Source organism: Perognathus longimembris, chromosome 1 (genome assembly GCF_023159225.1).
Source record: "Perognathus longimembris pacificus isolate PPM17 chromosome 1, ASM2315922v1, whole genome shotgun sequence".
NCBI classification, from domain to species: Eukaryota; Metazoa; Chordata; class Mammalia; order Rodentia; family Heteromyidae; genus Perognathus; species Perognathus longimembris.
Window position 1 is genome coordinate 79020026 of NC_063161.1, and position 24130 is coordinate 79044155.

Here is a 24130-nt window from a genome sequence, read left to right on the forward strand (position 1 = left end):
GGATGGGGCATTTGAAGAGCTGTCTGGGAATGGGTTTTACTGTAGATTATTTGCTTAAGGGCACGGGGGAACCACATCACACTCCTCCAGCAGAGTCAGAGCCAAGGAAGTACCATCGATGATCCGCCCGGGCAGGCGCCTTCACCTCTCCACCTCTAGTGATCGTCTCTGGCCGTCCCATCATCCTTGGCGTCCTCCCCTCCAGCTCAGGTCCTGCCATGCTACGCTAACTCAGATGAATAGGTATCTTTAAGCCAAGTGCAGTGGCTCACACCTGTCATCTCAGCACTTGGGGAGCAGAAATCAATCAGGAAGACTGCAGTTTGAAACCAGAGAGGCAAAAGCTTAGCAAGATGCCCACCTCAATCACTAAACTGCATGTGGTACCGCACACCTGCCATCCCATCTACCTGGGAGGTACAGGGACAAGGATGGAGGTCTGAGGTCAGCCCTGGGCATGACATGAGAACCAAACTGAAAAACAAACTGAAGAAAAAAGGGCTTAGAGGCAAAGCTCAAGTGGCAGAATGCTTGCCTAGCAAACATGAGGCCCCGAGTTCAAGTCCCAGCATTGTTACCACCCCACCCCCAGAAATTTCACTTTAATTTCTGCTACAGTGAAATTCAGCAGAGGAACCCGAGGCAGACGCTCCTCAGGAAAGCTCCCAGGCTATCGCGCTTGAGCAGGCATCACGAGACTCACCTAGAACCGCGTCCTGGATGGTACTCTCGGGGTCATCCAGGTACACTAGCAGCTCCCGGTAGAGGTACTGGATGTTGCTTTGATAGTAGGCCTTCCCTTCGGAGCTCTGCACACACTTCAGCCAGGTGAGCAAGGCAGAGGCAGCTGCCATCCTCACGTCATTGGAGACATCATCCAGGCACTTCAGGAGCTCTAGAAGGTGAGGCCGGGCCTCGCATAAGATGTAGGGCAAGCATCTCACACGTAAGCACCCACTAGTGGGACTGAGCCCACACACAGGGGAGGTCCCACCCTGGGGCCACAGGGTGCACGAAGGGCTCAGCAAGCCTGCCATCCCCAAGTAGAGCTCTGGCTCAAGTGGTAGAGTGCTAGCCTTGAAAAGAAGCTCAGGGACAGCATCCAAACCCTGAGTTTAAGTTCAGGACTGATGTATGCACATGCATATGCACACTTGCGCGTGCACGCACACACACACTTCCTTTTTCTTTTTTTGCTATAAAAGAGGCCAGTGTCAGAAACTAACATAAACACCTGCTGTCACAAGCAAGTGTCCTACCAGGATAGACCTTGAGGGATTTATCTGGATCCATCGCAGCCCCTGAGGTCTTTAGAAAGGCATTAATGATGCGGCAGGACGTCAGCCGGGTCATCATGGAGTCTTCTTCCAGCGTACCCAGCACATGTGCCATCAGAGTCTCCTGTGCCTCCTGCACCTGCAATCAGCAAGCCTGTATGAGATTGTCATGGTTGGGTCCACACTGGCCATATGGGCCATGATCTCATCTCAACCAACCAGCAGGGCATGGTGGTTCACGCTTGTCATCCCAGCTAAATGGGATGCACTAAAAGGATCACAGTCCAGACTGGCCCTGGGGAAAAACACTACACCCAGCCTCAAAACTATGTAAAAAAAAGGTTTGGCGGTGTGTGTGTGGCTTAAAGGGTGGAGTGGTCTCCTGGCAATTGCAAGGCCCTATAACTAATGCAACAGTAGAAAGAAGGGGAAAAAAAGGTAAACAGCACACTCTAGCCTGCAAATCCAAAAAAGACTTGAATCCTGATGTGTGTGTGTGTGTGTGTGTGTGTGTGAGAGAGAGAGAGAGAGAGAGAGAGAGAGAGAGAGAGAGAGAGAGAGAGAGAGAGAATGCTAGTGCTCTATCACTTGAGCCACAGCACCCCTTCCAGCCTTTTTGGTAGTTAATTGGAGACAAGAGTCTCACAGACTTTCCTGCACAGGTTAGCTTTGGCCCGTGATCTCAGCTCTCAGCCTTCTCAGTAGCTAGGATTGCAGGTATGAGCCACTGGTGCCCGGCTGAATTTTCTTTTTTAACTAGTAATTTGAACAACTTTTGCCCTGCCAACTCAAAAAATATTTAGGTTGGGGATGTGGCTCAGTGGCACATTATCTGAGGCCCTGAATTACATCCAAACACCACAAACATACACATACAAATATTCTGTCTCTCTGTCTCTATCTTTCTCTTCTCCTCGTCCATCCTCCTTCCCCAGATCTTTAGCAAGCAAGGCTCAAACCCTACCTACCAGCACACGGTACATGTCCTGGAGCATTTGTTTCAAGTGGAGTAATAGCCATCTGCTGCCAGCAGGGGGCGCTCACACCCTGCAGGTGCCTGGTAGAGGAACTGATGTGTATGTGGGGGGGCGGGGTGGGGGGGAGGATACCGACTCTCAGGTATTGGTAAGGTACATTGAGGAGGCAGAATAGAAGAACCAAGGTCTGCCTTCCAGCAACCTGTGCTACAGGACCCATTACCACCAGCAGTGCAGAAAAAGAGCACATGTACTTTAGACCCAGGGACTGAGTCCTGCTAGATACTCTCCAGACCCCCCAGTCATCTCAGGGCCAAACCTGAGATCATAGAGGGGCCATCAGGCCCTGTCTACCCCACAGGCTGTGGGGTAGTGCCTCAGTTCTCTCCCCATGTGGCTACCCGTGCAGGTGTGAGCAGATGACACCCAGGGTGGGCCAGGGCTGTCTCTACCTGCTTGGCTGTCAGGAAGCTGCTGCTGACGAGCGCCCACAGGCAGGACACAGTGGCCGTGCGGATGGCTGCAGCTGTCCTCCCCGCTTGCCACTGCAGATTGGGGACCAAGATATCTTTCAGCACAGTCTCGAGGTGGTCGTGGAACTGCCTAGAGCCAGGGCACAGGGCAGGTGAGAAGGACATGGGGCAGGTGAGAAGAGTGGGCAGACTTGCACAAGGAGATGGGCTGGAAGAAGACTGGAGTGAGTTCTGAGGGAGGCGACACTTGCATAGTTTTTCACTGTCCATCAGAACCTTTCGTCTGTACCATGAAAGTGAGAGGGCTGTGTAGGGTATGGTGGTTCAGCCTGTAATCCAAGCCACTTGGGATGCCTAGATAAGGAGGATTGTGGCTTGAGCGCAAATTGGGCAAAAGGCTAACAAGACCCCATCCTACCAAAAATTTAGGTGCAATGGCTCACACTTGTAATTACAGTTGCACAAGAGGAACAGGTAGAACACTGGCCTGCCTAGATGAAAGTGTGAAACAATCTTGAAAAGCACAAAGGGCATGGCTTAAGTGGCAGGGCACATGTTAGGCCATGTGAGGCTCTGGGCTCAAACCCCAGTGCCACAGAGATGCTACTAAGACAAGATTCTCTGTGTACAGGGAGCACAGCAGGCCCTGCTGGTGGGAGGACAGACAGGGACTTGCCCTAGACCCTCCACATCTGGCCCAGTCGTGGTCTGTTCCTCCCTGTGGGCACCTCAGAGGCCTCAACAGGAGAGAGCAAGAGAGCTAAGTGCTGAGCAGGGTTGTCCTCGCCACCTCCAGATTGCAGCGTTCAGTCATTGCCTGCAGAGTGAGGGGACGCAGGCGGGAAGCAGCCAGCACTGGCCCTCACCCTGCAGGGTCAATTAGGTACCTTATGATTCTAGTAAATGATGTTATTTTCTAAAACCTTTCCTCCTATAAACTTGCTAATTATTTCTCTCAGATCACTGACTAGAACAGCCTACTTCTAAAGCCATTTCCTTCAACAGAAGTCTTTAGGAGTAGTCTTTGCAAATCTGACCCAAACGCCACTACGATGTTGGTAGGGTCAGCTGTTGGCAGGACTGGCTGAGCCTAAGAAAGTGGTTGCCATGCACCTGCACCAGACACACAGTGGGGTGTGCAGTACAGAAGGCCATGTAGCCACACTTCCCTGGGCAACATCTCCTCAGGTGAGTGGCTGCCCCAGGGTACTAACAACACTGGAATTAATACTCCCTCATGGTGCCTCCTAAGCCCTAAGAGTCCCACACAGGAGGAGCAGGCAGGAAACAGCATGGGGCCCAGCTGGAGGGTGCAGTAAAAAGGAAAAGTCTGAGCCAGGCATGGCAGCTCAGGCATGGAATCCTAGCTACTCAGGAGGCTGAGATCTGAGGATCATGGTTTAAAACCAGCCTGGGCAGGGAAGTCCGAGACTCTCATCTCCAATTAACCACTAAAAGCTGGAAGTGGAGCTGTGGCTCAAAAAAGCTATGGTAAAGTGCTAGGTTTGATCATAAGAGCTAGGGATAGGGCTCAGGCCCTGAGTTCAAGCCTCGATACTGGCATGCACATGCACGGGTGGGCAAGCACACAAGCGCACAAAGAAAGCCTGAACAGCTGAGTTAGCTCCTAAAGAAACGTTACAGCTGTTCTTCACACATGCTTCTACGGCTTTGCTCCTGGGAAGGGAAGTGGGAGCAGGGGGTCCTGGAGCTGACAGCCAAGCCACCTAGGTTCCCAACCAGGAGACCCAGGCCTGCAGGGCCAGCCACACCTGGTGTCTTCAAGCAGGCTGGGACACAGTGCCACTGGATGGTGTGTAGACTTTAACAAAGAAAAGCAGTAGCCTAAGGGCTAGGCTCATGCTTCCAGGAGCCCTGGATTCTTCTGTACTCTCTAACCCTGCCACAGCTCACAGACCACTCCAGGAAACTGCTGGCCTCCAGAGGCGGCTCCTTTTCCATGCTCCCTGTCAGTTCTTTCCTTTCAAAGCCATAACAATAGAAGCCCTGAGTGCATTAATGCCGCTACAAGTTCCTTTAGCTTCCAGAAACCTGCCTAGCTTTCACTACCAATGTAATTCCCTCAGTTCATTGTCAGGTCTGAAGAGCCAAAAGGCTTTTAAAACTGAGAACACGCAGTAGATAAGCCATTAATAGTTAATGTGCCCTAAAACTCACTTGGTGGAATTTTAATGACCCTACTAAAGTGACTTTGATTTACCGTTTGGAGTCTCCCTGAAAAGCGCTCACCTTCCCGGTCTTGCTGTTACCCAGAAAGGGGGTGGGTAGGGAGGAAGGTCCTGTCCACACATGAAGGGCACTGGGGTCTGCCTGTGGTGTGGATGGTGTGGGGCCTGACACTACAGGGAGGTGGGGTGTGTTCCACATGGAAGGGGGTGGGTGGTGGTCAGCACTGCTGTGCAGAAGGTGGGATCTAGCCTGGCACCTGCCAGCTCTACCCAGCCCCGAGGACTGACCTACCCCTGGGAGTTGACGGTGTCATCTGGCTTCAGCAGCACCATGGACAAGACTGAAAAGAGCTTCAGGCGCATGTGTGGGTCTGCGGTGGGCTGGAGGCAGGTCCTGAGGGTGGGGATCACGTGCTGTAGGTTTTCTCCAATGGCTGGGCCTAGAAATAGAGGGTCAGGTCTGCAGAGGGACCACCGTACCCAGAGCAGGACGACTCGGGTACATGTGCTTAGGAAGGGGCTCTGCAGTGGGACTGTCCTGTCACACCAGCCTCCTGATCCCTGAGGTTATTATCAAAAGGACGGAACAAAAAACTGAATCCTGGCTGGGGATGTGGCTTAGTGGTAGAGTGTTTGCCTAGCATTCATGAAGCCCTTGGTTTGATTCCTCAGCACCACACAAATGGAAAAAGCCAGAAGTGGAGCTGTGGCTCTCAAGTGGTAGAGTGCTAGCCTTGAGCAAAAAAGAAGCCAGGTACAGAGCCCAGGCCCTGAGTATAAGCCCCAGGACTGGCAAAAATAAATTAAATAGTTTTAATATTTTTAAAAACAAAACAAAAAAAAAACTTGAATCCCCAGTATCTCTCCTTTTATTCAATAGTTTAAATTTCTATTTCTTTTCTACTTTTCTAGATTCTTTTTTTTGCCAGTCCTGGGTCTTGAATTCAGGGCTTGGACACTATCTCTGAGCTTCTTTTTGCTCAAGGCTAGCACTCTACTACTTGAGCCACAGCACTACTTCTGGCTTTTTCTGTGTATGCGGTACTGAAGAATCAATCCCAGGGCTTCGTGCATGCTAGGCAAGCACTCTACCACTAAGCCACATTCCCAGCCCTCTTTTAAAGTTTTTGAAAATTAGAATTAGCTAAGAAGGGATGTCATTTTGACATGCCCATACATGTATACAATGTACATCGATCAGAATTTGTTTTAGACAGTTTTGCTCTGCTGCAGCCCAGGCTAGCCTGGAAGTTTTAATCCCCTCCTGTCTTTGCCTCCTCAATGCTGGGGTATTACAGGCATGCACCACACCATACCCAGCTACTTTTCCAAATGTTTAAAAAGTGAAAGTCAAGCAGTACCTTAAAGATCAACCAAAATCATTCATTCAAAATATGTACATTGTCAGCCTGGAGGTAAGGCTCAAGTGATAGGGTGTCAACCTAGCAACCATAGGGCTCTGAGTTCAAGCCCCAGTACCCTCCCCCAAATACTACTACTACTACTACTACTACTACTACTACTAATAAAAACAGGTGCCACTGGCTCATGCCTATAATGCTAGCTAGTCAGGGGCTTGATTTCTGGGCTGGAACATTTCCTCTAAGCATTTTGCTCAAGACTAGCTAGCGCTCTACCACTTGGAGGTGCAGCTCTACATCTAGTTTTCTGGTGGTTAATTGGAGGTAAGAGCCTCACAGACTTTCCTGCCCAGGCTGGCTTTGAACCATGATCCTCAGACCCCAGCCTCCTGAATGGCTAGGATTACAGGTATGAGCCTCCAACACTCAGCTCTCAAAGTCTTTTAATGGCCACTTTATGTAAATGCATCCTACCAAATTAACCAATCATTAGTAGCTGTGAACCTGAGCCAGGCCAATCCAAGCAGAGGGGTAGGGACTACTGCATTAGCAATAAATAGAGGAAGCAGCCTGCCTGAAGTGTGTGCTTGCTTGCCAAATTTTTGGTTGATGGTGTACCCTTCTGCAGAATTAAATGTTGCCTATCCTATCAAACTGGAGTCCTTATTCCTACGGGATACCCCAACATTCCAAGCCATTTCTAACACCTAGTGTCTCCTTACAGAGGACAGGGGATTTGCTTGGATCTTTCAGGTGACTCTGTTACCTGCACAGCCTCTCAAGTGAGCAGAGGCTGGCAGGGAGCTAGCTCCATGTCCCAGCAGTCTCCCAGGCTTCCAGATTTGAAAGTTGTGGACCAGGTAGAGTGTTGGGGAGGGTGACACCCTGCTTCAGACCCAGAAGGGAGCGAACAGCCGCTAGGAAGATAAAGGGATGCAAAATGAACTGCTGTATACTGACAAGTGGGACCCCCTCCCCCAACAGGTGAGCCCCAGGGGTATGTTCAGATGATCAACACGGAACCAACAGAGGCCTGGACATGCCTGGACGAGAGCAGAGAGAACATCCGGATAGCAAACTCTCTAGAATGGAGTTGTTTTTTTTTTTTTGGCGGGGGGGGGGGGGGGGCCAGTATTGAGGTTTGAGCTCAGGGTTTTCACTTGCCAACCAGGCAATCTACTGCCTGAGCTCTGCATGGAGACAAAGTGCTTTATTTATGGAGTGAAAAAGCTGTCTGCTGGCTTCCTCACAGTAGTCTTAATGTGGGCACTTTACCGACTACATTTCACAAGCTGAGACTAAATCAATGACTTTTTTTTTTTTTAATACTTAAAGTCTGTGTCAAACATACTCCCAAATAAGAAAAAGTCCATGAGACTCTTATCTCCAATTAACTATCAAAAAGAGCTGTGATTCAAGTGGCAAAGCACCAGCCTTGAGCACAAAAGCACACACACACACACACACACACCCGCCCCCCCCCCCCCATATGTTTCTCTGTTCATTTTGGTAGTCCAAGCTCCATTCTAGAAAACTTGAAAAATAAAGAGGATTCTAAATAATAGATAAGGCACAATCTGGGCAGTGGTCTACAGCCCTAAGACACTGCTGAAAAACCCACGTGGTAGCTCCTGGCAGGATTCACATGTGCATGCACACACAAATATACACACACCCCTGGACATATGAGTATATAGTTGATAACAATCTTGTTGCAACATTCTACCATAAACTCTCCTGTCTTTTCAAGTACGATAGGAAATGTGGACCCACATACATTTGTTTTGCTGGCTGTCAATCAGTTATACCAGCACCACAGGAAATACTTTAAAACTTGCAAGCAGACATAGTTGTAGGGAAATGGCCTCAGGCACTACAAACTCAAGTCTGGGCTTTATTGCTGTTTGGAAATGGAGTCTCCAGGTTTTCAGATCTGTGGAGATTAGAATTCTTTGATTCATGAGATTGTTGTGTCAGTGAAGATGGAAAACAAACAAGTCAGGCCCTCCCCAGGCTGGGGCTGGAGGGGGCAGAGGCCCCACCTGGCCATCTCTGCTTCCTGTGCTCTGTCTTTCCAGCTGGGGACAATGGCTCCTGCCCACAGGACAGCATGAGGACTCACAGCACACAGCCCTTCCCCTGACTCTGGTGCTCTGCACAGTTCTGCAGATGCCAGTGATTATCAACCTGGTGACTCATTGCTACACTGTCCAGAAATGACACAGGAAAGGGCCCGTCGCCAAGATCTGGGGTACAGCAAACACCTCAGGAGGTAGGGAAACCCTGAGGGTTGGGGGATGGAGAAAGAAATGCCCACTGAGGCTGCAGGTTCACTGACAGGTCTACAGTCACTTGGGAAAGGTATAAATTACCATTATCATGAATTGTAAAGCAACATCTCACACCAGAAGTGCCTGAATTTTCAAGACTCCAGGAGAATGGACAAAAATGCATCGGGGGCTGGGAATATGGCCTAGTGGCAAGAGTGCTTGCCTCATATACATGAAGCCCTGGGTTCGATTACCCAGCACCACATATATTGAAAAGGCCAGAAGTGGTGCTGTGGCTCAAGTGGTAGAGTGCTAGCCTTGAGCAAAAAAAAAACCCAGGGACAGTGCTCAGGCTCTGAGTCCAAGCAGAAGGACTGGCAAAAAACAAAACAAAACAAAACAAAAACTGCATCTGGAGAACATGGGCTACCTCATTCCCACAGCTCACTGAAGAGTGTGTGGGCAGAATGAAGAGCTGCTCCATAGACAATGGCACCATCAGCATCTCTAATCCCTAAGAATGTGGGTCCTCCACAGGCCTGGCTAGGATGGGACCTTGACCCACATGTGGTGAGGCTGGTTAAGGGGTCCTCACCTGACCGCGTAAGGAGGACGAGAAACTGCAGCAGCTCAGGGGAGTGGATGGTCCAGTTGCCCTGAGAGGCAGTCAGCTGCTCCAGGAGGGTGCCCATGTGCTTGCGGTACAGGTCCTGGCTACTGGGGACATTCTCCACCACAGCCAGGGCATCCAAGGTCTCCTGGGCCTGCAAGACACAAGCCCAAGGTCAGGACCATTCCAGGTTTTCAGGATGGAAACCCCAGAGGTGGCCTCACCTCCAGGTCCACACCCCCAGGCATCACTGGGTTAAATGGAAACAGCCAGGAGGGGAGCACTACAAATGGAAGCCGCCCGAGAGTGGACTGGAGAACTGGCCCATGGTGAGCTCCATCTGTGAGGTGTTAGCACCACAGCCAACGGTAACATATAAACACCTCTGCTCCACAACTCTGCCCCCTGCAGCTCCTGAGTTCTGCAGGATCTGGGGGACAACTCACACAAAAGCAGGAGGACCCCAGCATAGAATTATGCATAGAATTAAAGAATGAGCCAGGCGCCAAGGGCTCACACCTGTAATGCTAGCTACTCAGGAGGCTGAGATCTGAGGATCATGGTTTGAAGCCAACCAGGGCAGGAAAGTCCTCTTATCTCCAATTAACCTCCAGAAAACCAGAGGTGGGGCTGGGCTCAAAGTGGTAGAGCACTAGCCTTGGGAAAAGGAGCTCAGGGACAGCACCTAGGCCCTCAGTTCAAGCCCCACAACTGACAAAAAATAAACTAGACTGGGCTGGGGTATGCCTCCAAGGTAAACTGTTTGTGTAACATGTGCAAGATCCTGTGCTCCATGTCCAGAAGCACAAATGTAACACACCAAACCAAACCCAAACCCAAAAAGAATTACAACTGAACAAACTGTTTCCCCAAGGCTGTCCTCACCCATCCTTTTCTTCCTTTAGTGGTACTGGGCATTGAACATATGCTGTGCATACTAGGTAAGTGCTCTGCCACTTGAGCCACATCCCCAGCCCCTCAGCCCCTCACCCTTCTCTCAGCTCTTCAGCCCCATCTGCCCCATCTACTCTGTGGGTAAACACCCCCTGGACAGCTCTGGAGGGAACCCAGGGAGCCGGGATGAGGGACGATTACACGGGGGAGCTGGCCAGCCGTCTCTCCACCTTGCTTCCCCAGGGGCTAATTAAGCAGTGGAGGAAATCCTATGCTCCCTGTCCCCGATGGAACTCAACTTCCTTCCTCTCCATCACAGCCACCACCCACTAGTATTTATGGCCATGTTGGTGATAGTCTGCAAAGGAAAGAGCCCTTTGCAAAGATGGTTTCCCCAAGACAGAAGTGAAACAGAATTTTAAGGATATCCTGAGAGGGAGGCAATAACCTTTTCCAGGGCAGGTTTCCTTAGATAGAGCCACACAGGGCACTGAGTCCCAAAGGACTAAGTCTTTGGGTTGCCCAAGAACAGGAGGGGAGGAGAACCAGGCTACTGAAGCAGTGACAACCAGAGTCTTTGAAGCCCATGGAGCCTGAGGTTAAGAGATTTGTGTATATGTATGTGTGTGCCAGTCCTCGGGCTTCAACTCAGGCTTTGGGTGATGTCCGCTTGAGCCACAGCTCCATTCCTGGCTTTTGCTGGTTAATTGGAGAAAAGAGTCTCATTGATAATCCTGCCAGGGCTGGCTTTGAATTTTGATCCTCGAATCTCAGGTTCTTGAGTAGCTAAGGATTGTAGGTGTGAGCCACTGGTGCCAGGGAGAGACTGAGAGATTTTAAAGGAAAAATACAGAGCCGACAGGACAGAAATAACTGGGTAAAGCTGGGCCTCACTGAATGCAGGACAGCCTGTAGCAGAACGGGCTGGGCGGGCTTGGAAAACCCCAGGGGTCAGGCTCAAGGGTCATGAAGATCTGGTTTCTCTGCTTCTTTGCTGCAGGCAGCCAAGATTAAGCAGTCCTCACTTGTAGACACCAAGACACATCTGCAGGTGGAGGGCCCCCCCTAAGGCCCCTCATGACTGACTCATCTCAAGTGTCCTAAATTCTTTCATCAGTGCTAGCCAGGCATGCCCCAGGCCTGAAATCCAAGTGCAGAGGAGATTTATAGCAGATATTTCCTGCAGAGAGAGAAAGGCAGGAAGCTCTCCATCTCCTTACCTTGTCCTCAAGGCCAGTGGCACCAGACACAGCCATGATCATTACCAGCACCTCCAGGAGCTGCAGGCTGCTGGCACCACAGTCCTCCTGACACACGGACACCAGAGCCTGGACACAGAGCAGCAGGTTCTCCAGGTAAAGGTCCTGGAAAAGACCAGCGCAGGCAGTCAGCAGTGATCACCCCAGTACCCTTCAATGTATGGCCCGTGTGTGCAGCAAGACGCTGAGAAGCCACGACACCATTAGGTCACTAGGTGTGACCCAAGTCCGTCCACCATGAAAATGGAACACCAACTGGGAGATAAGGGTTCACATCTGTGAAATCCTTGACAGTGTATTCGAAGTTCTGCTTGCAGAGTGCCTATCAGCCATGCACAGTGGAGTATTCTTCAAGTGACATGACAAAGGACCTTTACTTTAAAAAATACCTAAGCTCTCCCCATGCCTCCCAAATTAAAAGAAAAAAAAAGTGACACTGTAAGATCAAACTTAAAAGTAAACTTCTATGGTTCCAAGAATGCACTGAGGAGGCAGCTTGGTGGGAGAGGTTGTTGGTCCAGCACATGGCAGGGCCTGGATTCTGCCCCAGCACTACAAATGAAACAAAACAAAACAAACCACAACTCCCCCACCCTCGCCCCCACCCAACACACAGAAGCTTGCTGGCTATGTGCCAGAGGACTGGTCAAGCACCATCACTCTTGGCTTCGGCAGGGGGTTAGCAGACCCCTGTGAAGCAGCCATATGCTGTCAAGGACCCCCAAATTTTTTTCTTTTTCTTTTAAAAAATTTTTTTGCTAGTCATGGGGCTTATGACTCAGGGCCTAAGCACTGTCCCTGGCTTCTTTTTGCTCAAGCCTAGCACTCTACCACTTGAGCCACAGTGCCACTTCTGGCTTTTTTTTTTTTTAATGTGGTACAGGGGAATCAAACCCAGGGCTTCATGTATGTGAGGCAATATTCACTAGGCCATATTCCCAGCCCCCAGCCCCAAGAATTTCTAAGGCTTATGTCTAATACCTTTTATTGTGTGAGTGTGAGTGTGTGTTTGTGTGACATTGGGGTTTGAACCCAGGGCCTATGCTTGCTAGGCATGTGCTCTGTCACTGAACCATATCTTCAGCCCTGTTTTTTGTTGTTGTTGTCAGTTATGAGGCTTGAGCTCAGGGACAGTGCCCAGGCTAGCACTCTATCACTTTGGGCCACAGGTTCACCTCCAGTTTTTGAATGGTTTACTGGTGATAAGCATCTCACGGGGACATGTCTGCCCAGGCTGGCTTTGAACTGAGATCCTCAGATCTCAACCCCCTTGAGTGGCTGGGATTACAGGCATGAGCCACCAGTGCCTGGCGTGCTTCTTACAATGCCCTTTGACACGGCTACTTCATGTAGGTTTTATAAAGTACAGAAGGAATCAGGGTAGTGGGCTGCTGTAATTTAAAACTGTAATTTATAAATAGAAAAGAACCCAGGCCAGAAGGACATACTGTCTCTTTTTCACTAATAGGAGTCTAGTTCAAACAAGTTCTGTAACTACACGGCCAGACAACAGAAGGTTCCTCAATTTCTGAACCAGGTCTAAAGTTCAGGACTCAACACACCAGTGACATAAATCATGTGACCCAGACAAAGGCCCCACTGCGTCAAGAGTTGAGTTTGCTTTCATTCCAGACCCCTCCCCACCAGCTGCAGGCACTGCCTGGCTGAGGGAGCCGGCAGTGCACAGGGCAACCCCCTACCCAGCATTCTCAAGGGCTTTTATTCCAGTTCTCACTTTTGTCCCCTGCCCAGTTTTTGATGGCCAGAATCCGCTGACTTAAGGGCATGGTCTTGGCTGACATTAGAATGACCTAGGATGTAAATCTAAGGAGTCATCATCTCAGTAAGAAGGGATGCATCTTTTTTTTCCCCCCTTTGGTGATACTAGAGTTTGAACTCAAGGCCTATAGCTTGCTTGGCAGACATTCTACCACTGAGCTATATCCCCAGCCATTTTTTTTTCTTTAGTAATTATTATTATTATTATTTTTTTTTTTTGGCCAGTCCTGGGCCTTGGACTCAAGGCCTGAGCACTGTCCCTGGCTTCTTTTTGCTCAAGGCTAGCACTCTGCCACTTGAGCCACAGCGCCCCTTCTGGCCGTCTTCTATATATGTGGTGCTGGGGAATCGAACCCAGGGCTTCATGTATACAAGGCAAGCACTCTTGCCACTAGGCCATATCCCCAGCCCCTATTATTATTTTTTTAATGCTAGTACTAGAGCTTGAGCTCAGGGTCTAGCATTTTAGCTTCCCCATTTTACTCCCCCCATTTTACTTCTAGCTTTTTGCTGGTTAATTGGAGGTAAAATGTCCCAAATCTGTCTGCTTGAGTTGGTTTTGAACTGGGATCCCCAGATCTCAGCCTCCTGAATAGCTGGAAATGATAGGTCTGTGCCAAGAGTTCCCATCATTTTAGTTGCTCTTTGAATAGGGCCTCCAATTTTTGCTCAGGATGGCCAGGACTGTGATCCTCCTACCCATGCCTCCCAGGAAGTTGAGATGACAGATGTGACCACCACAGCTGGAATGCTGAGATGAGTCTCACAAACATTTTGCCTAGGCTGGCCTGTAACCAGATGCCTGACCTCTGCCACACCTGAGGAAAGAGCAGGACTTGTGTCCATGGCTTCCTCTGCTGACCAGAGCTATCCAGTGGCCCCACAGAGAGCAAAAAGAGATGGCAGGGTGATGGTCAGGAAAGTCTAAATCACTTGAGCAAATGCTCCAGACTTTTCTATTTCAATGAAGGGCAATGTCAACCCTGAATATCTCAGGTTTTCTTCAGACAAGAATGAATGAGCTGGGGCTGGGAATGGGCTTAGTGGTAGAGGGCTTGCCTAGCGTGCATGAAGCCCTGGGTTCAATTCCTCAGTACCACATAAAGAGAAAAAGCCAGAAATGGAGCTCAAGTGATACAGTAAGCAAAAGAAGCTCAGGGACAGTGCCCAGGCCCTGAGATCAAGCCCCAGGACTAGCAAAAAAAAAAAAAAAAAAAGAATGAATGAGCTGTTGTGTCCTCACTCCAGTGACCTGTCACTACACACATGCCCAAACTGAGGATCAAGGTCTCCCCAGCTAAGCTCCAGGTGCAGTGCGTGCCCCCCACCCCCAACCCGGGGAAGCCCCTTTCTGACTAAGCAGCCCCCACAACCACAGGGCAATGCCAGACACATGCACAGAAAAGGTCTGCACCAACTCTGGCTTTAGTCCAGGATTTAAAAAAAAATGTTGAGCTCACTCTAGAAGGACGTTTTGAACTTGTTTTTAGGGCTACTGAGCACCAGACCCGGGAAACACAGGTGCTTCCTAAGTGACAGGACACAAAGCTGGAAGCAGAGGCTCACAACAGCCATGATTGACAGGATAGTGTCATGCTTGTCCTTGCTTGCCTAACATTCAAGTCTGTCAAGGTAGGAATAACAAAGCACACCAGCCCAAGGTTTTTACAGTGCCTGGTTCCTTGGCCTGAGGCTAGAGGCCTCGGAAGAGGAAGGCAAGCAGGGGGAGGGTTATGCACCCTCAGGGTCTGTCTGAATGATCCAGAAGGAGCCAAACACAGACTGATCTCTCAGTAATTGATTATGAAATGATGTTTCCTCTGATTTTAAGTTTGTAAACGACATATTTAAACACCTGTATGTACACACCTGCAAGCTGTACCCTTTTAGAAGTAGAATGTTCTGGCCTACAAGTCTATTCACAGGATCAAAATAATTATCAGAACTATTCAAGATCAAAAGTACAGAGCTTTTTTAGAACAGGTAACTTGTTAGAAAACAGATTCTGGGACAGGTGTTCAAGTGCCTGTCTCTAATCCCAGCTATGTGGAGCAGAGATCAGAAAGACTGAGGTTCAAGGCCACCCTGGACAAACACTCAGTGAGACCACATCTCACTCAATAAAATGAAAGGTGCTGGGTGCCTGTTATCCCAGCTTCTGGAGTAAATAAGACGCAGGCCCATGCATAAATGGAAGACCCAATTCAAAAATAAGGAAAGCAAAGAAGTGCTGAGGGATGGTGTTCAAATGGTTGAGCACCTGCCTAGCAAGTAGAAGGTCCTGAGTTCAAACTCCAGTACCACCAAAGTGAAAACAAATACAAAAACAGGTTCTGGGAAAAGCCAGCATTTAGCTATATACAGAATCATGAGCTCTATGCCTCTCACTTTGAGGTAGAGGAAGGCTGGACAGAGACCTTGGAGCAGCCACTCTCCTCCCTCCAGCCTGGCTTGGCACCACAGCAGCTGCTGATAAATACCAGAAGCCGTGCATTGCTGAGCTTATGGAGACTGGTGCAGGACGCTGGCCACTGAGGCACAGCTGCTTCCCCAGGGGGTATGTCTGATGTCTAAGTGCATGGAGGTAAGGTTAATACACCACACAAAACAGCCATTGGAAACCGTGGTGAGTTATTTCGGGTCATGAAAGCTAGATTTGCCGCTCAATTTAAAATGAAGCTCGCCTGGCAAGTCAGTGGGCAGGCTGTTGTTTTAAGCATGGACTTCAGAGGCTAAGAGCCATCCATCTACACAGAGGCCAGCTCAGGTCCACAACTGAGGATGCACTGTCTGTATACAGCAAAGATGGGCAGACTTGTCCTTCACCTCAGAACCCTGCTGTGAGCCCAAGACCTCTGTAGTGTATGACACCCATAGGAGCACGGTCTAGCTGAACCCCCTCATCAATGGACATGGACATGGCTGTCACGTGACACTGACCAGATAGCCACTGGGCACATAGGGCTACCAAACACTTGCCTTGTGGCCAGTCCCAGTTACAATAACTTTCAGTAACTTAAAAGAGCCATCCAAGGGTAGTGGTTTCAGTACTGGACAGGGCAGACAGAGGCTCAAAAGCCAGAAGATGCCGGCATCAGTCCTGGGCGCTGCTAAGGAGACTCATGGGCTGTGGTGGGCATGCTGCCCCATCACTGTATTGTTGGCAGTTACACCATAGAGCCACTGACAGGGACAGATGCTCTGCTGTCTCTGACCCCAGGATGCCCTCTACCTGCTGCTGTGGCCGGCCCTGTGGCAGTACCAGCTTACATTTTCAGAACCTTGGCAGATGTGCGGCTGGGCCAGTTCGGAGGCGATGACCTTGACATGTGGCTGGAGGGCATCTCGTGGGCATCCTCGAATGACTGAAGCGAGGACTAGGAGGACAGAGGAGGAGGACGCCTTCTTCAACATGGCCAAGATCAGCTTCAGAAACACTTCCGGGCTGACAAATGTCCCCACCAGCTCTGCAGACCTTAAACACTGACAGACACGGGAAAGTGAGAGCCAGGAAGCACCTGACAGGTCCCCGGGCCCTCCGTCAGCTTTTCCAGTCTCCCAGGCTTCATGGCAGAAGGTTTAAGGCAAGTAAGAAGCAAGAGTGAGGCACATGCCCACCTTGTGGGAGGCTGTGTCCCATGGCTTTCCTGCTTCACACTCTCCACGGGACACCTGAGACAGATTTCTTATTGATACGTGGTTAAACCCAGCTCCTCCATGCATGACTCCTATCTCCTATGCAGCCCCAAGGATGATGCAGAGATAGCCTATGAAGACAGCCAACCCCATAGGGCACTACTGTCTGATTCCATCCATGACCTGCCCCCCACCTCCGCCCCCAGGTGGTGGATCACAGAGAAGAGGAGCAGGTAAGTGCTGTGGGAGAGTGCCCTAGAGCCGACAGGGGCTGACCCAGGTAGGTAGATGGTGCCCAGCTCATAGGGCACTGCTGGCTCTCCTTATTTTTCCCACAATGACACTGAGACCTAAAGTCAAGTCACTTCTTCTGTGGGGAATATACAAGTTCAAGACATTTATAAGAAAATATCTAAAAATCAAAGCTAGGTCCTGCACAAAAAGGTTCTAGACAAGCTGGGCACTGGTGGCACACATTTGTAATCCTAGATACTCAGGAGACTGAGATCTGAGGATCAAGGTTCAAAGCCAGCTCAGGCAGACAAATCTGAGAAAGATTCTCATCTCTAATTAACCACCAAAAAGCCGGAAGCAGAACAATGGCTCAAGTGGTAACCTTAAAACCAAGCAAGAGCTCCAAAGCCCTGCTGTCAATCCTCAGGACACACACACACACACACACACACACACACAAGGATCTAGACAACTGTAAATGGCAACTAAGCCTCAAGTGAAAAGTGTCTGCTCGTCTCCAAAGTGCAGGCTGTGTTCTGGAATGGGATGAGCCTGGGGTGCTGTGGCCGGGAAGGCGAGGTTTAACGGGGCCCCCTGCTCCCATCCACTTGCCTGTGGCATGCTGATCACCTGCTGAGATGGCCAGGGAGTGGGAAAAGGCGAGGAACCCAGACTCCAATGGACTCAGGACACTCCTGAGCAGCCACTTTGGTCACACCCTAGGTGGCGGGAAAGGGTCCCAGGTGCCCGTACTGGGGATGTTGGGCTCCCAGGTCAGTTCTGCACCTCTGCAGACATGAGGCCTGGCTGGTAGTCCATGACCTGGATGCCCGAGCGCACTCAGGGATGCACGGAAGGCTTTCCCTGCATATGAGGCAAGTCAGCGGGTCACCAGGAGCACATGTGAGCACTAACTGCAGTGGTCATGACTCAGACCTGCCCACCCAGAAGGCTGAGCTCCCACACCTGTCCCCTGACCAGGGATGGGGCACTCACGTTGCTGACCACAGCCTTCTCCTCGTCGGCACAGGCCCGCTGCAGGGTTCGAAGGACGATCTCCAAATGCTGGGTGATGTGGTCTTCCGCATGTAGCAGCAGCACAGGCAGGAGTTGTGCGGCCTTCACCCTGGTTCCTACCACCCAGTCGGTGATGTCATGACAGATGGCAGGGAGGACCTTGGAGAGGTTCCTGAAGACTAGCTCCCGGCAGCCCAGCCCAGGGCGGATCTCTAGGAGGGAAGAGAGGCCACAGACTTAGCCTCAGGTGCTTGTTGTTTAAGGTGTAATGAAAGCACCCAGGGCTCAAAAAAAAAAATCAGAATGTCAGCCTGGTTTGATGGCTCATGCCTATAATTCTAGTTATTCAGGAGGCTGAGATGGGGCTGGGAGGGACTGTGGTTTAAGGAAAGCCTGGGCAAAAAGCAAGACCCTATTTGAAAAACAACAAAAGCAAAAAGGGTCAATGTGTGGCTCAAGTGGTAGAGCAGCTACTGGCAGGGAAAGGAGTTCAAACCCAAGTACTAGCAAAAAGAAAGAAAGCAGCTGTAATCCTAGCTATTAAGGAGGCTGAGATCTAATGATCATAGTTTGAAGTCAGCTTTGGCAAAAAAAAGTCCATGAGACTCCAAATCTTCAATTAGCCAGAAAATGTCAGAGGCATAGCTCAAGTGGTAGAGTGCCAGCCACAACCAAGAAAACTCCATGGGCCAAGTTCAAGCCCTGCTGGAATGGCCAGATCAACAGCAGGACCTCTTTCTCTTGAGGTGGCTGCACCTCACATTCCGGCCAGCAGAGGGCAATCCCACTCTGCCCAGCTCATCCACAGAGACCAAGGGTCCAAGTGTCTCTCTGTGGTTTACTACCTTCATTTCCCTAATATTAACACTACACTGAACATCTTTTCTGGGCTTATTTGCTGCTCATATTACCTTACTCGGTGACATGGCTATTCAAATATATTTTCCCCATTAAAAAACCAGATTCTTTTTATTGACTCCTAAGAGTTCTTTGTGAACTCTGGATAACTTTGCTATTTTCTCAGCCTTTAGCCTTTCTTTCCATTCTTTTTTTTTCCAATTTTGGTGCCACTCCATTTAGTCTTCTCTCTGCAGTGGGCTTCTGAGTATATACATAAGAAGGCCTTTTGCAGGCTAAGGTCACAGGCTCAGCCTATACATCTTGAGCGCACATACTAATAAGGTGTGGATCACAAATTCAATACACAAGAGGCTGAAATCCTACACTTTCTCCATGAAACTGCCCTTGCCCAACCAAGTGTGTGTGTGTCTGTGTGTGTGTGTAGTGTGTGCGCGCACGCGCATGTATGTTCTCTGACCACTGCAGTTTGTGGTAAACCTCAAGGACAGGTGGCACTCAGAGTTGCTCACTTCCAAGGTTTGGCGATCACAGGGCCTTTGCATTTCCATCTCTTCTTTAGAACCAGTTTGTGAATTTCTACCTAAAAAATTAGACTTTGAAGACCTAAATTCTGGTGTGTGTGTGTGTGTGTGTGTATTCCTGGGGTTTTGAATTCAGGGTCTCCTACTCACTAGGTAGGAGCTCTACGGTTGGAGCCATGCCCCCAGTCCTTTTTTGCCTTGGTTATTTTACAGGTAGGGTCTCTACGTTTACACCTGGGGCTGGCCTCAGACTGCAATCCTCCTACATATGCCTTCTGCATAGCTGAGATAATAAGGGGTCACCATCATGTCCAGCAACCTGCTGGCTTAACTAGCTTGTCACAATTTAAAAGCAAAACAAAAATACTCCTGACAATACCTATCATACATGTTGTAAAATCAGGAACCAGAGCCTACAGAGGCATTTTCTAAAGAGATACTGAACTAGCTGGGTGCTGGTGGCTCACGTCTGTAATCCTGGCTGTTCAGGAGGCTGAGGTCTAAGGAACAAGGTTTGAAGTCAGCCTAGACAGGAAAGTCTGTGAGATCTTTATATCCAATTAATGGACCAGAAGCCAGAAGTGACACTGTGGCTCAAGTGGTAGAGTGCTAGTCTTGAGCAAAATGTTAGGGGAGAGTATCCAGGCCTAGTTCAATCCCTAATACTGGAAACAAAACCCTCAAATTGTACTATGCATTTGGCTCCAATGCTTGTTTTTCTGTAAATGCAGTAGGTTGTTGTAACACTCCTGTGGACCAGCTATCAGCACTGTGGCTCAGGAGACAAATTTGACCCACTGATCATTTATTAATAAAGTTTTACTACGACACAGCCAGTGTTTATCCACTACTACAGTCTAGGTTGCTTTCGCACTGCAAGGGAGGACCCTCCCAGGATCACAAAGCGGAAACACTCTCCAGTGCCTGCCAGTTCCCTCTTTGCTCTTGGACTGAGCTTTCTAGCATGGCAGCTGCCAGCGCATATGGCAGTCCAAACTTCAGTTCATCACACTTAGACACAATAAACAATCCAGTGCTCAGTCATGCTGACGGCACGTAAGTGCTGACAGGCTTGCAGCCAGGGGCTGTGGTACTGGGTAGTACAGATATGGGTGCTTCTGTGCAGCCAGAGTCGACCCTGAGGGCCACAAGGAGCCTTGCACTACAGTCTACCTCCAGGAGACGGGGCTCAGGGCTGATTGGCCCAGTTGTTTCCAACTTTTAAAATAATTATCACTATGATGGACATCTTGTTACATAAATCTTTTATACACCTGATTGCTTAGTTTAGGTAAATGCTAAAAACAGAATCATTTGATTCATGGATTATGGACATTACCACCCTTGAATGTGGCACTGAATGGTACCAATCTATTCTCCTACGAAGTATGAGGTCAGCATTTTGGGGGAGGTCTTTATATGTGGAGTGACACACACCTGAAATCCCAGCACTCCAAATGCTGAGCCAGGAGGATTGTGAGTTCCAGGAAGGCCCGGGCTACACAGCAAGATGCTTGTCTCATAGAAAACAAAGACACACCCCAACAAAAACAGCCATAACACCAGGCACTGGTGGCTCACACCTGTAATCTTAGCTACTGGGGAGGCTGAGATCTGAGGAGCTCATGAGACTCTTATCTCCAATTGTGGCTCATGTGGTAGAGCATTAACTAGCCTTGAATGAAAAAGTTCAAGGATAGTCAAAATGAAGACCCAAGTTCAAGCCCTAGGACCAGCACAAAAAAAGGGCAACCCTGGGGCTGGGAATATGGCCTAGTGGCAAGAGTGCTTGCCTCGTATACATGAGGCCCTGGGTTTGATTCCTCAGCAATGGCCAGAAGTGGTGCTGTGGCTCAAGTGGCAGAGTGCTAGCCTTGAGCAAAAAAGAAGCCAGGGACAGTGCTCAGGCCCTGAGTTCATGGCCTAGGACTGGCCAAAAAAAAAAAAAAAAAAAAAAAGGGCAACCCTAGACACAACAAGTGACACCTACTCCTAGAAGAATTTCTGGGTCAAAGGGCAGATTCCATTTTCTGTCTAAACTCTGCTACTCAAAGTAAAGGGTATGCTGCACCCCACACTAAATTCAATGATTGGCTTCTATAGGTGAATTTAAACATACGGAAAAGTTCCAAAGTGGTTATTTACAAAATTACCGATTTGACAATTAAACCTTAAGGGTGCCTTCCATGTCTCCAAGTGGTTTCTAGGTGAAGCTATATACCAAGGAGACAGAAACAGAAGACTCAGGCTGTGGAAAGCTAGGACCTGGCAAAGGTGTGGCTCCGCAAAGGACACTCTAGGCTCCCCTCCATAGCCACATCTCAGGCTCCACACTGCAGTCCTCAGGCCATCTGCCTCCTTGTGCGCCTTCCAGCGAGGGTCGGCCTCACTACACCTGCATCCTTGTGGAGGCCCAGCCCCTGGTGAGTCGTCATAGGAATCGGGGCAACAGGGCAAATGAGGTTCAGCCCCCTCCTGGGAGGGAGTCCTCCACACCGACGGTGAGCATAAGCGGATTGGGAATGGACCCCAGCCTCAATGGGTGCCCTTTTGTGGCTGGATACATACACTCATCTTCAGCTGGGAGAGTGGTACACACAAACAGCTGTGCAGCCACCATAGCCCCACTGAGAAGCCCTTCCAATGCCTACGAGGTTCTCTGGTAGCCAATGACCTCCTTCCAGTGATTGTAGATTTTTCTAGAAACATCTACAGAGCGGGCTCCCTGCACGAGCCCTCAGAAGGTGTTGGGGCACACGATGGTCTCCTTTCTTGTGTGGCCTGGGCACCCCTCACCCACTGGCACATACAAGATGTCCACATTCAGATACTACTGTGGGGGCTTAGCGAAATGTCTTGGGCTTCCACTGTTGGGGAAGAGGGGCTGGAGGTGTGGCGGGCGCCATGCTAAGAAACTGCTGCTGTTCTGCAAAGCGGCCCACCATCTGCCCTTGCCCTGCGGTGCGTGAGGGCTTCAGATCCCTCACATCCAAATTCCTTCCCAGATTTGATTGTGTTTTGATTAATGAGCTTGTTAGAAGCTGCAGCTCTGCCAGACTGCAAGTCTGCACAGGTAAACCGTACAGTCTGAACAAATCATTAACCCAAGTCCAGAGTCCAGAGCTGCCAGGTCAGGGGCCCGGGAAGCTCGGCCACCATCTATTCATCTTCTCTTTGAAAACATAATTGCAGCACTTCAGCCAGCAAAGAGCTCAGACAGACAACTTAAATGACCAGCGCCCTGCCCAGGGCTGACCAGGGTAGAACACAAACGGACAACTGCAATTAAGACACTTATTTATTAACCTTAAAAAGAGATGCAAATATTTGCAAAGCTGCCTTATCTTCATAGTTGAAACATAATTGAAAGCCATTACCTAACTCTGCCAAAAGCTACCAGTAGAGGTGAGGAGTGCAAGGATTCCATTGTTAGGCAGAGGGAATGCAGAAAGCACAACACACAGAGGAGAGAAGGAGGTGGGGAGTTTAGGTTCACACTATGTAGTTTCTGAGCTGAGGGCAAGGTATGAGGGTTCTTGGGCTCAGTTTCAGGTGGGATCCCTATAGAGTGGGAGCTTCCCTTCCTCTGCTGGTAGCTTGGTCTAGATTCTAAAGCCTTTGCTGTCCAGCAGGATGGCATCCTAGGACAAGAGCGCACTCAGTGCAGGCTCAGCTCACAACAGTCAGAATCAACCTCCAAACGAATGGTCCAGCAAGTAGCTGTGAGACCCAGGCGTGGCCTCTGCAATCAGTGACAACCCTTGCTCTTCCTTGCCAGTGTGGACATAATCTTCCCATGAGGTGAGATTAGAGACTTAAAAAGCCAAAGTGGCACTGTGGCTCAAGTGGTAGAGATCTAGCCTTGAGCAAAGAGAGACACAGGGACAGAGCCCAGACCCTGATCAAGGTCCAGGACCGGCAAAAAAAAAAAAAAAAAAAAAAAGACCAAGACCAAACCTGGTATGCAGTTCAGAGGGGCACAGTCACACAGAGCGACCGCAGGACATGCTCACAGCGTGTGCTGCAAGGCTGCAACACACCTGCCTGTCACAGCTGAAGAACCTGTCGGTATGTACAGAGCCCTATCAACACGGGTGATGGAAAGAATTCAGGCTGAGGGCGAGCGGCTCCCAAGTGCTGCGTGCCTTCCCAGTGCAGTGTCCAACCCGTGTAAGGACATGTTACCTGAACTTTTCCTACCACCTGATTCCTTTCTAACCCAAGGCAATTTTGTGGCATGCTGAGCCACAGCTCCATTACAGATCCTGTGGGCCCTTGGTAGGCTAGTAGCAGGCACTCCAAACACACGCGCATGGTCCCTGGTGCAACCAAGAGCCTGGGGACCTGCCAAGATCTGCCCCACACATCAGGAGGCTGCCAGTGCAAAGTCTTGAGGAAGATGAGTTGGGAGCATATGGAACATCATTTTCTTACACAATTATACTAAGAGTAACTTAACTGCAGACACCCAGACAGGTCATGAACTTCCTAGCTTGCTTATCCATGACTGGTGGCAGGCCTGACCCACCATGTACTAAAAAACATTGCAAACACTCAGGAAGGACACCGGATATGGGGAAGCTGCCAGCTGACTGAGCAATGGAGACATTTTGGTGTGGAGTGTGGCGCTGCATGGATGGTGACCCCTAGATCACTTCACCCTCTGGCCACTCCTCCTCCAAAGCTGCATGGGACTTTTCATTCTGCATACAAGCCTATGGATAGCACAACACAACTAGTTCAGCTTTTCACACGCTGAGCTGAAGCACAAG

The 24130-nt window shown here is 49.7% G+C and overlaps 1 protein-coding gene across 2 annotated transcripts in view; it reads right to left on the reverse strand.

Moving 5' to 3' along the window:
* The window catches only part of Dnaaf5 (dynein axonemal assembly factor 5), a 34783-nt gene that overhangs the window by 647 nt on the left and 10006 nt on the right, over positions 1–24130 (reverse strand). Inside the window, exons 5-12 of one of the 2 annotated variants that reach the window (XM_048330677.1) lie at positions 17956–18188; positions 16360–16572; positions 11272–11415; positions 9143–9311; positions 5209–5356; positions 2707–2857; positions 1260–1416; positions 704–895 (exon numbers count right to left, since the gene is read on the reverse strand). In XM_048330677.1, the coding sequence (XP_048186634.1) occupies positions 704–895; positions 1260–1416; positions 2707–2857; positions 5209–5356; positions 9143–9311; positions 11272–11415; positions 16360–16572; positions 17956–18188 (1407 nt within the window). The remainder of the gene's footprint in view (positions 1–703; positions 896–1259; positions 1417–2706; positions 2858–5208; positions 5357–9142; positions 9312–11271; positions 11416–16359; positions 16573–17955; positions 18189–24130) is intronic. The other variant, XM_048330688.1, reaches the window with a different exon arrangement.